The sequence below is a fragment of the Bubalus kerabau genome, chromosome 9 (genome assembly GCF_029407905.1).
Source record: "Bubalus kerabau isolate K-KA32 ecotype Philippines breed swamp buffalo chromosome 9, PCC_UOA_SB_1v2, whole genome shotgun sequence".
NCBI lineage: Eukaryota > Metazoa > Chordata > Mammalia > Artiodactyla > Bovidae > Bubalus > Bubalus kerabau.
This window is the reverse complement of record NC_073632.1, coordinates 97,758,393-97,771,361: the sequence shown is the minus strand read 5'-3', so window position 1 is coordinate 97,771,361 and position 12,969 is coordinate 97,758,393. Positions and strand designations below refer to the sequence as shown.

At 39.4% G+C, this 12,969-nt stretch overlaps 1 protein-coding gene across 14 annotated transcripts in view; it reads left to right on the top strand.

Annotated features, from left to right (window-relative positions):
* Positions 1-12,969, top strand: part of SYNE1 (spectrin repeat containing nuclear envelope protein 1) — a 495,794-nt gene that overhangs the window by 81,776 nt on the left and 401,049 nt on the right. For all 14 annotated transcript variants that reach the window (XM_055536003.1, XM_055535999.1, XM_055535996.1 and 11 more), the window contains exon 3: positions 7,661-7,722. In XM_055536003.1, the coding sequence (XP_055391978.1) occupies positions 7,661-7,722 (62 nt within the window). The remainder of the gene's footprint in view (positions 1-7,660; positions 7,723-12,969) is intronic.

Sequence of the window (12,969 nt, the reverse complement as noted above, 5' to 3'; positions counted from 1 at the left end):
ATTCCAAATCCTGAAAGATGATGTTGTGAAAGTGCTGCACTCAATATGCCAGCAAATTTGGAAAACTCAGCAGTGGCCACAGGACTGGAAAAGGTCAGTTTTCATTCCAATTCCAAAGAAAGGCAGCGCCAAAGAATGCTCAAACTACCACACAATTGCATTCATCTCACACACTAGTAAAGTAATGCTCAAAATTCTTCAAGCCAGGCTTCAGCAATATGTGAACTGTGAACTTCCAGATGTTCAAGCTGGTTTTAGGAAGGCAGAGGAACCAGAGATCAAGTTGCCAACATCTGCCGGATCATCAAAAAAGCAAGAGAGTTCCAGAAAAACATCTATTTCTGCTTTATTGACTGCCAAAGCCTTTGACTGTGTGGATCACAATAAACTGTGGAAAGTTCTGAAAGAGATGGAATACCAGACCACCTGACCTGCCTCTTGAGAAACCTATATGCAGGTCAGGAAGCAACAGTTAGAACTGGACATGGAACAACAGACTGGTTCCAAATAGGGAAAGGAGTACATCAAGGCTGTATATTGTCACCCTGCTTATTTAACTTATATGCAGAGTACGTCATGAGAAACGCTGGGCTGGAAGAAGCACAAGCTGGAAGCAAGATTGGCGGGAGAAATATTAATAACCTCAGATATGCAGATGACACCACCCTTATGGCAGAAAGTGAAGAGGAACTCAAAAGCCTCTTGATGAAAGTGAAAGAGGAGAGTGAAAAAGTTGGCTTCAAGCTCAACATTCAGAAAACGAAGATCATGGCATCTGGTCCTATCCCTTCATGGAAAATAGATGGAGAAACAGTGGAAACAGTGTGAGACTTTATTTTTTTGGGCTCCAAAATCACTGCAGATGGTGATTGCAGCCATGAAATTAAAAGATGCTTACTCCTTGGAAGGAAAGTTATGACCAACCTAGACAGCATATTGAAAAGCAGAGACATTACTTTGTCAACAAAGGTCTGTCTAGTCAAGGCTATGGTTTTTCCTGTGGTCATGTATGGATGTGAGAGTTGGACTGTGAAGAAAGCTGAGTGCCAAAGAATGGATGCTTTTGAACTGTGGTGTTGGAGAAGACTCTTGAGAGTCCCTTGGACTGCAAGGAGATCCAACCAGTCCATCCTAAAGGATATCAGTCCTGAATATTCACTGGAAGGACTGATGCTGAAGCTGAAACTCTAATACTTTGGCCACCTCATGCGAAGAGTTGACTCATTGGAAAAGACCCTAATGCTGGGAGGGATTGGAGGCAGGAGGAGAAGGGGACAACAGAGGATGAGATGGCTGGATGGCATCAACAACTTGATGGACATAAGTTTTGGTGAACTCCAGGAGTTGGTGATGGACAGGGAGGCCTTGCGTGCTGTGATTCATGGGGTTGCAAAGAGTCGGACACAACTGAGCGACTGAACTGAACTGATAGCCTGGTCCTGTAATTTTTTTCATGTATAAGTGAAAGTGAAGTGAAAGTCACTCAGTCATGTCCAACTCTTTGCGACCCATGGAGTATACAGTCTATGAAATTTTCCAGGTCAGAATACTGTGGTGTGTAGCCATTTCTGTCTCCAGTGGATCTTCCCAGCCCAGGAATCAAACTGGGGTCTCCTGTATTGCAGGCAGATTCTTTCCCAGCTGAGCTCAGGGAAGCCACTTTTCATGTGTATGTTTAATTTAAAATCTAAACATTGGGTAATTTTAAACTTTTTCATTCTGTTGAAATATTTGATATAACTTAGACCCTACCCATATTATATAACAAAACTAGTGATGATTTTAGTAACTATAAATCAACAATTTGGATCATGTAATTTTGATCCCAAAACAACTAAAATTTTAATTTAGATCACTGAATTGAGGCTTTTATTAAATGAATAATGGTTATGTTGCCATCATATCCTTTTGTTGTTTTTTCCTTTGTAGCCATATTTGATTGTGTTGAGAAATTGAACCTGCTTATTTCTATTTATAAATTGCTTTCCAACTTTGTTGAGGTGAATATATCTGCATCAGAAATGAAAAAACTTTATTAGCTGCAATTATGAACAATATTATTTTAAATATTTGGTTTGTTTTAAATTAACATATTTACTCTTAGGCGACTTAGACATCATTGTCATTAAAGCATCCAAAGAGTCTGCAAAAACTAATTAGAGTCTGCAAAAACTAAAAAAGTTAATCATAACTTATTACAAACTGTGAGTGTATTAATATATGATACCCTAATGTTTTTGTCAGAGATGGCAGTGTCAGACTTAACTGTATCTGTTTAAACAGTCTTTCTTCTTGGTATTTCTATATTAAAGATGACATTGATTAAGAATGGATATACCTAGAAATCCAGTATTTTGCTGTTTATGATTGTTCATAACTGTGATAAAAATGTTCATTTTTATTTGCATACCCATGAATGCAATGCTGTGTATCTCAGAAATAAATTCTGATGGACAAATTTGTTAAATATATTGAAATATGCTAATTTTAATTACTGTTAACATTTTAAAAGATACCATCTGTTAAGAGGATATTGGCCTTTATGTTAATTTTTTTTAAATTTGGTAATGCTAGTTAACAGCTGCTGATGGTTGGGTTCTGTGTCAGTTTTACATAACATATTTATATAGAATAAATTTATTAATATGGTAAAATGAAAATACAGTTAACATACTTCTAGGCAGCAAACTTTTCGTGATTGATTGCAAAGTCTCTCAATAACCCAGGTCACCTTTTCCTGTGGTCTCTGGGCTTATCAGCCGGTCTTTGTTACTATGACTCATCAGGAAAAAAGCTATTGACTATAGTCAGGTGACAGTTTCTGAATAGTCAGATGTAACCACCTTTGCTGCATTAGGCCCATGTCTGCAACGTGTCATGATCTTGCCCTGAAACAGCCTAGTACTGAGGAAATCTATAGATGGGGCCAAGAAATACAGAAATTGAATATCAGAGCTAGCTCTCTTTATTTTTCACTCATTTTTTAGAGAAGGATATTGCCATGGGATTTGGGGATTATCACACATAACAACATTACCCAGGGCTGTGTGCAGCCAGCAGCTTTCCTAGGTAGACATCTCTCTAACTCGTGGGGACCAGCTGTTATTGAAACAGAGGCAGTGATGGAAGCCGCAGGGTTGAAGGACCTAGAGAATTTTCATAACTAGTTTTGTGGGTTTTTTTTTTTTTTAATCCTCACGGTGTGGCTTTTAGAAAGGAATCAAGTTCAAGCCCTAGGAGAGGGGATTTGGAGCTGCATCTGCTCAGTAACACTCACCTAGACCAAAAGTTCGTCCTGAATCAGAGCGCAGTGCATGTTCCTGTCGGGGGGCACCCAGCTCCTAAGCTGGCTTCTCATCTCCTCTCTCCTCTGTGCTGATGCTGCTGTTCCATCCAGAGATTTCATGATGCATTTGCAGTGGGCGTGAATTCTCATAATCTTCCCTCTCAAACCTGCTACTTTTTTCTTCCCTCCTTCCTCCCTTCCCTCCCTCCCTTCTTTTTTTTTCTTACTTCAGAAACTTGTGGCGTCTGAAACTTGGCACTGCCACTGAGTGACCTTGCTGAAAATGCTTAACCTCTGTGTACTTTGGTTTTCTTTCTTTTGGTTTTTGGTCACGTCAGCGGCTTGCAGACCTGTGCTCCCTGTCGTGGAAGTGTGGATTTTTAACCACTGGACCATCAGGGAATTCCCCCAGTTTTCTTATTTGTAAAATGGACATTAAAGTAGTTCCTCTTGTAGATTTGTTATAAGAAGTCAGAGCGTTAATAAGTATTTATTACACAAGAATAATAATTAATCAATTTAAATGTAATATGATCTATAAATAGATAGGGAAACAAGTGCCTGATACATAGGAAGACTTAACCATTATTATTATTTGGGTTTGCTTCCGGTAGGTACTTGAAAGTTAAAAATGCATGTTTAATGTGATTACGAATAGTGGTTTCTTTAAATTTTATGAATATATCCAGATTTCCTCTAAATTTTAAGACTTTGCTTTGTATTTTCTTTATTCATTCAGCAGGATTTATATGTCACATTTGTGGGCATTGGGAACAAAGTTACTGTCCTCGGGGGTTTATATTCTACTAGGCAGTCAAAGATTCTGACCTGAAGCCCAGGAGAGGTCAGCTCCAGAGATGAAATCTACCTTTCTAGCTAGTTGAAATTACATTTCTTTGAGCATCACCTTTAAAAGGTAAGGAATTGAGGTGATATCTTTTTCATCTGTGATCCTTACAACAATCAGTTTATAGCAAACAGTTGACATTCAATAGATGTTGGTGTAGAGAGTAGAATTCACCTTTTCCTTGAAAGCAGTTATACCATTTCAATCATTTAAAAACTATTTTATCTATTTTATGTAGTATTTGGGGCTGCTTCAGGTCTTAGCAGCAGCATCTCTCATTGCAGCCCAAGACCTCCAGAGCATGTGGGCTCTGTGTTTGAGGTGCATGGGTTCAGTTGCCACTGGCATGGGGGATCCTAGTTCCCCAAGCAGGAAATGAATCCATGCCTCCTATATTGGGAGGCGGACTCCCAACCAGTGGACCACCAGGGAAGTCCCCTGGCATTTATCTCTGTATATCTCTAATTAAAGCCTGCTTGAAGCAGACCTGTTTTCTTTGTATATTAGGTTTTCCTTATTGCATAACAAGTTACCAAACTCAGCAGTTTAAAACGATGTTCATTTATTATCTCCAGATTCTTCTGGGTTAGGAGTCTGTGCAGATGGCTGTGCCATCTGCTCATGGTCTCATGAGTCCGCAGTCAGGGTGCTAGCTGGGCTGCACTCTCGTCTGGAGCCTGAATAAGGAAGAATCCACTTTCAAACTCATCCAGAATTCATTTCCTTGTGTGTGATGGAGCTTCTTCCGGGCTCTTGGCTGGAGGCTGCCCCCCTCACCCACTACTTCCAGAGGCAGCCTGCAGTTCTCTGCTCCAGGACCCTCTCCAGGGATTGGTCACATCTTGGCTGTTTGGTTGTTTACGCCAAAAGGAGAGTCTCTCACTCCAGTCAGCTCAGAAGGAGTCTTACATGAAGTAACACGTTCATGGGTGTGGCATGTCATCACCTTTGCTGTCTTCTGTTGATTAGAAGCAGTTCACAGGTTCTGGCTGCAGTTGTTCACACAAAGGTCATGGACTCTAGGATGTGGGAGTTCTTGGAGGTTACCCTATAGTATGTTCACCGCACTCCCCATGGGATGGAGTCCCCAAAATGCTTCTATCTTGGTACATTACTGTACCCTCCACTATATACTTTCCCTTTCTTGTTTCTCTCCACCTCTAAATATTTACTTTTATTATAATTTTTTTTTCTATTTTGACTTGCCTACCTTTTTCTTCCAGTTTTATTGAGATATAATTGACATGAAGCGCCATACGAGTTTAAGGTGTAGAGTGTAATGATTTGACTTACACACACCATGAAATGATTATCACAGTAAGTTTAGTGAATATCCCTCATGTCATATAGATACAAAGTTAAAGAAATTGAAAAAAAAATTGTTTTCCTTGTGATGAGAACTCTTAGGATTTATGGTCTTTAAACCACTTTCTTATATAACATGTAGCGGTGTCAATTGTATTTATCATGTTGTATATTACGGTAGTGCATTGTTCATTGTATTGTAGCAACAATAAAGTACTTAATTTATCTTTTAACTGGAAGTCACACCTTTTGACCACCTTCATCCAGTTCCCCCCCACCACCACCACTTCTGCTAACCACAAATCTGATTTCTTTTTCTATGACTTTGTTGGTTTTTGAAGTATAATTGAAAAGTATAAATACTATGCTAGTTCCTGTTACACAACACAGTGATTCACTATTTTCATACATTTTGAAGTGATCACCACGATAAGTCTAGTTACCAACTGTCACCATACAAAGATATTACATAGTAATTAACTATATTCCCCACCCTGTACATTTCATACCTGTGACTCATTTATTTTTCAGCTGAAAGTTTGTACCTCTTAATCTCACTCTCCTATTTCTTTCCTCCCCTCAATGCCTCTAAGCAATCACCTGTTTGTTCTCTGTATCTATGATTTTTTTTTAATTCTTAGATTTGACATATAAGTAAATCATACAGTATTTATCTTTTTCTTTCTCACTTATTTCATTTAGCATAATACCCTCTACATCCATCCATGTTGTTGCAAATGGTAAGATTTCATTCTTTTTAATGGCTGACTAATATTCCACTTTATAAATGTGGATTTATACCACATCATGTTCTTCGTTTTTTATCCATTCATCTATTGATGGGCACTTAGCTTGTTTCCGTAGCTTGGGTATTGTAAATGATGCTACAGTGAATATAAGGGTGCATATATTTTTTCTAAATAGTGTTTTCATTTTCTAAATATCCAGGAGCAGAATTGCTGGATTGTATGGCAGTTCTGTTTTTAAATTCTTTGAGGAATTTCTATATTGTTTTCCATAGTAGCTGCACCAATTTATATTCCTTCCAATAGTGCATAGGGTTTCGTTTTCTCTACATCCTTGTTATTTTCTCCAACGCTTCTTATTTGTTGGTTTTTTTGTAATAATAGGTGTGAGATAATATCTCATTGTGGTTTGATTTGCATTTCCCTGATAATTAGTGATGTTGAGCATCTTGTCACATACCTGTTGGCCATGCATATGTCTTCTTTGGAAAAATATGTATTCAGATCCTCTGCCCACTTTTCAGCTGGATTTTTTTTTTTTTTTGATGTTGAGTGATATGAGTTCTTTGTATATTTTGGATATTAACATCTTACGGGATACATCATTTGCAAATATCTTCTTCCATTCTGTAGGCAGCCTTTCTGTTTTGTTGATAGTTTCCTTCACTGTATAAAAACTCTGCAGTTTGATATAGTCCCATTTGTTCACTTTTGCTTTTGTTTCCCTTGCCTGAAAATGAGTATTAAGAATATGTTACTAAGACCAGGGCCAAAGAGCATACTGCCTATGTTGTCTTCTGGATATTTCCCTTTAGAGTCATTGTGGTAGAGACTATATCCTGTTTATCTGTCTGCATCCCACAGAAGTTAATTGGTCTCTGTGAATTTCTTTTTTTTAACAGCTTATTGAGTTTAATTATTCAATGAGTTTTCAGTAAGTGAATGAAAATAAAGTGAGTGAAAAGTGAAGTCGCTCAGTCGTGTCCGACTCTTGGCGACCCGTGGACTGTAGCCCACTAGGCTCCTCTATCCATGGGATTCTCCAGGCAAGAACACTGGAGTGGGTTGCCATTTCCTTCTCCAGGGCATCTTCCTGACCCAGGGATTGAACCCAGGTCTCCCGCATTGCAGGCAGACGCTTTAACATCTGAGTAAACATATGGCTAAAATTTCACAAATTTTAAAGCATTTGCGGATGATTTTTTTTTTAAATAGTCAAATTCCTTAATATATTTGGAGCCTTATTGATTTTTCCTTCAAGATAATAATTGGCAAGATGAATTACAAGATAAAATAATCTATATATATTATTATAGATAATTAGGGCTTCCCCAATAGCTCAGTTGATAAAGAATTGGCCTTATATATAGCATATATATTATATATAATATCATTTCTAGAATTGTGTGACTATGAATTTTTTCATGATACAACTTCCTGACTTGTTATCTAACCAGCTAATTCTTTTTCTTCTAGATGAGCAAGAGATAGTACAAAAACGTACTTTCACAAAATGGATCAACTCTCATCTGGCCAAGGTAAATAAAACTCCCCAGAGTTCTATGTTTATTTAGTTTGAGCCAATAAATCATTAAATTCACAGCATAAAATAACACTACCATGATCATTGTCACTCTTACCTAGTCAGTGTTGGCAGTCCTATGAATTTGATTGTCACCTAAGTGTGGCATTTGCTAACCTTGCCTTTAGATAATCAACAGATAACCAGAGTAAAGAGCAGTTACTTCATATCATTTCCATGAATCCTGATGGAATATTTCATCCACTTCTTTCTTCTGTACTAACCTGTGTGCCATACCAGAAGGAGAATTCATGCTAGATTTTTGTTTGTATTTGTTTCTATTTGGAACAGAAAGAAACAATGAGTGGTCTACCCTGAGCAGAGAATTTTATCTGAAGAAATTGTAATGGTGTCTAGACTCCCCTCTCAAGTGCTTTTATAGAAAAGTAATTATGGGGTCAGGACACTACAAAAACTAATCATTCTGAGATTATGCATACTGATGTTGGATGGTGTCAGGAGACTATGTATTCATTCATTGTGATTATTTTGAACATAAATACTAATGTAAAAGAAATTCCCAGGTAGGTACATTACAATAAAATTAATCTCTTATAATGTTGATGAACAACTGTGTGAACCAAAAAACACTGCATTTGTAAAAATAATGTCGATGATACAATGATTTTCTGTGTTCAGTTAGAGGATCTTTGCTGAGGCGCTACCTGTAAGTGTCCAAGGTATAATCCTATTAATATGAGCAATTTTTGCCTGGGGACTTCCCCCAAAGCTTCTTTTATTGTTCAGAAGCAAAACGCGACAACTAATTTCAGTGGTATGGTACACATTTACTGCTTACTGTGTGTCTTTGCTAGGCTTTGGAGACAGGAAAGAAGATTGCAAAACACTTTCCCAGGCCTTGGGAAGCTCACAGTCCAGCAAAAACTGGAGACTAGCATAACATGTCTAGATACAGGATTCAGTAGGCTTGTCTTTTCTAGGATCTCTCTCCAAAAACCTCTTGGTAAGATGGGAATTCTCTGGCCCAGTGGCGGCACCCAGAACCTGCCTGTGACAAGGCACTGAAGGACTTTGGGGCCCATTTTCTCAGGCTTAGGAGGGTGCCATCTCTCCATGGCCATTACTTACACTAGAGACTGGTCATCTTTTGAAAAATTCTTGCTTTTCCAAACTAAAAATAGAGTTATTGTTTTTTCATATTGTGAAATGGTTATGTGCTTGTTGTCAATCATTTTGATAATAGTCCTTAGAAAAATGTAATGAAAGTACGTGAAAGTGTTAGTCGTTCAGTCATGTCTGACTCTTTGCGACCCCATGGACTGTAGCCTCTCAGGCTCTTCTACCCATGGAATTCTCCAGGCAAGAATACTGGAATGGGTAGCCATTACCTTCTCCAGGAGACCTTCCCAACCCAGTGATCGAACCCGAGTCTTCTGCACTGCCGGTGAACTCTTTACCATCTGAGCTACCAGGGAAGCCCAATGAAAGTAAAAATCACCTTATGTCCCACAGTCCTGATGCAACCATTACTGAAGTATTGATCACTGTTTCCCTTCACATGGACATGCATAATTTCATGTAAATGCCTCTAGAGGATACCGTTCTGGATGCCTGACTTCACTTAGCACATCCTCCCATGTCAATATATACAGAGTCATAGAAACATTTTAATGGCTGCATAACATTTTTATTATAAATATAATAAAATTATAGTTATAAATTAGCTATAATAGTTGCCTATTAATGATCACTTAGGTTGTTGCCAATTGGTTAATATTATATAAAATACCACACTAAAAGTCCTTGGGCATGTATATATCTGTACACTTGTGTTATTTTTTTCTACTTTCTAGAATAAATTTCTAGAAATAGGTGGATAGTCCACAAGTATACACATTTATGGGCTTCCCTGGTAGCTCAGCTGGTGAAGAATCTGCCTGCCATGCAGGAGACCCTTATTCAATTCCTGGGTTGGGAAGATCCCCTGGAGAAGGGATGGGCTCCCCACTCTAGTAATCATGGGCATCCCTCATGGCTCAGACAGTAAAGAATCCGCCTGCAGTGTGGGAGAAGTGGGTTAGATAACTGGGTTGGGAAGGTCCCTTGGAGAAGGGATGGGCTCCCCACTGCAGTATTCATGGGCATCCCTCATGGCTCAGACGGTAAAGAATCTGCCTGCAGTGTGGGAGAACTGGGTTCGATACCTGGGTTGGGAAGATCCCTCGGAGGAGGGCATGGCAACCCACTCCAATATTCTTACCTGGAGAATCTCCATGGACAGAGGAGCCTGGAGGGCCACAGTCCATGGTGTTGCAAAGAATCTGGCATGACTGAGTAGAGCACAGCACATGCACATTTATAAATTTAATAAATAACCAAGAACTTATGAGAATGCCTCTTTCCTCACACTATTAATCATCTTTAAGATTAGCAGTATTTTTAAATCTGAGTGGTGAAAAAGTTTTTAATTATTTTCATACTTATTTTTTAATGGAGTTGAATATCTTTGTGGGAGATTTTAAAGCAGAATTCCTGGGATATACTTATTTACATACTGAATTCTTAAAAAGAAGTTAAAATGAGAATGTGTGCCATGGCACACAATATACAAAGGGCCTTTGTGGAGAGATTGTAGGCCAGGAGCTCATTTTCTACTTTACTTTTATCACCATTTTTTCATTGTTTCAAATTGCTTTGCATATTTTTGTGCTAAATGGGTATTGGAATACCAGTGTGTATCCTTTTCCATTCTTTTTCTTAGTCCTGCTAGCAGACCTTGCTCCTACTATTTCCTGTCTAAATATCTAAGTCCTACCTTTAATGTTTAGTGCAAAGCTTTCTCATTCGTGAAGTCATTTCTGACCACATGTGAAACAGTGAGGGTGGGCCCCAGCAAATGCTCCAGAATATAAGTAGTTTCCCTGGCAACCATCTCCCAGCACCATCCCTGTGTCCTCTCTGCTATACCTGCCTCCGGTTTGGTGGAATCTGAAATCTCAGCACTCCTCCAGAACCTGCAGCAGGTGGAGAAGTTCAGCGTGTACTTCAGTGATTTCATACTATTTCATATCTCACCTTCCCAACAACGCTGTGAAATCTTTAAGACGTGCTAATTATTGGAATTCATAGTGGAATATTACTTAGCCATAAAAAGAAACACATTTAGGTCATTGGTAGAGGGGTGGATGGACCTAGAGTATACAGGTCATACAGAATAAGTCAGAAAGAGAAAAATAAATATTATATATTAATGTGTGTATGTGGAATCTAGAAAAATGGTACAGATGAACCCATTTGCAGGGCAGGAATAGAAATGCATGTCTCCATAGAAAACAGACATGTGGACATGGAGAGTGGGAGGAGGGGTGGGGTGAACTGGGAGGTTGCAATTCACACATATACACTATCACGTGTAAGTAAATAGCTGGTGGGAAGCTGCCGTATAGCCCAGGGAGCTCAACTCGGTGCTCCGTGGTGACCTAGAGGGATGGCGTGAGGGTGAGGTGGGAGGGAGGTTTAAGAAGGAGGGGACATATGTATACATATAGCTGATACACTTCATTGTACAGCAGAAGCTAACACAACATTGTAAAGCAACTTACTCAAATTAAAAAAAGAAACCGCAATAGCTCTGGGCACAACACTAAGCACCATTTGCTTAATAAAACAGCAACAGCAAAGAGTCGTTATCTTGCCTTACTTTATGAGACTAGTAAAGACATCAATCACATGAGGAAAAATAATGATTAATTTCTGGCACTGTGCTGAGTGCTTAACCCAGGTTATTTTATAGGGAACTTCATCATACACCTGGTCGTTGGTGCTGCTGAGGTTTTAATGCAGATGTAAGCCTGAAATTCACTTGGTTTCCCTACTTTACACCATTTTATGTTGATGGTATCATTTGGAAAGACCCAGAAAATTGCTATCTCCACAACTGCTCCATTAGAAACTTACTGCCATAGAGATTTTGTTGTTGTTTTCTTCTCTGTACTTGTTATTTTTTGTTTTCCTGTCTCTTGACAACAGAAACAGTGATGCCGATACTTGTTATCCAGAACTTATCTATAGTGACAGCATAGTATCTTGCCAAAACCACAACTTCTTTGGAAAATATTTTCCTTTTTCTGATTCACTCATAGTCGGAAAACATTCTGAAAATCAAATCTGACCCCATGACCCTGCTTTGACACTTGAGAGTTTTAGGAGGGCTGCAGAGTGCATGTTTATGTCTGTGACTGTCTTGGCAGCTGATCCCATGGTTGCTTGTTCACCCCTCTCTGTTGTCCCCCACCCTCTGCTCACCTTTATCCCTATCTGAGTTTCCTCCTATCTGAGTTTCCTGTTCCAGGCTTGTTTCTCGCTCATTCTCCCTCCCACCCTGCTCCCATTCCTGTGTCACCTCCATCTCTCCCACCCTATCTCCTCCTCCATCGCACCTCCACCCAACTCCCTTCCATCTGTATCTCAATCCCCGGTCCCTGTTTTATCCCCATTTCCAACTCTATTTCTCTCTGTATCCCTTCTCTGTAAAAAAAAAAAAAAAATGCAACCTAGGCTTCACAGTATGGTTGAAATCACATTTACATATCCACCCAAATTTAAATGGAAGCACATTCTTCCCTCCCCAATGCAATGTGTTCACTTGCTTCTGAGACTAATGCCTTTCTTGCAACAGAAGCAGGATCAGTTTCATATCTGTGATCTGGCCTCTGGACATTGTAGGGCTTCCCTGGTGGCTCAGCCAGTAAAGAATCCGCCTGCAATGTGGGAGACCTGGGTTCGATCCCTGGGTTGGGAAGATCCCCTGGAGAAGAGAAAGGCTACCCACTCCAGTATTCTGGCCTGGAGAATTCCACGGACTGTATAGGCCATGGGGTCGCAAAGAGTCGGACATGACTGAGCGACTTTCACTTTCACTTTCTGGACACTGTATCACTTTTCCTGTTGTCTCTGTGAGAAGGCTTGCTCCCAAAGCCATTGTGTGATGCTGGAGTGTGTCCATCAGTCTGTCACCCCAGATGTGGACAACACGCACCTGTACAGACACACAGACACACACACCTTAGTTACCTGGGTTCCACAGAAGCATGTATTATGCCCAGAGTCTTATTAAGTCTCTTGTGAAAGCAGCTTCTTAGATTTTTGGTCCTCAGCTCCTACTCACCCTTTTGTTTCCCCCCTTATTTTATTTTTTAAAATTAGGGTATAGTTGCTTTACAGTGTTGTGCTAATTTCTGCT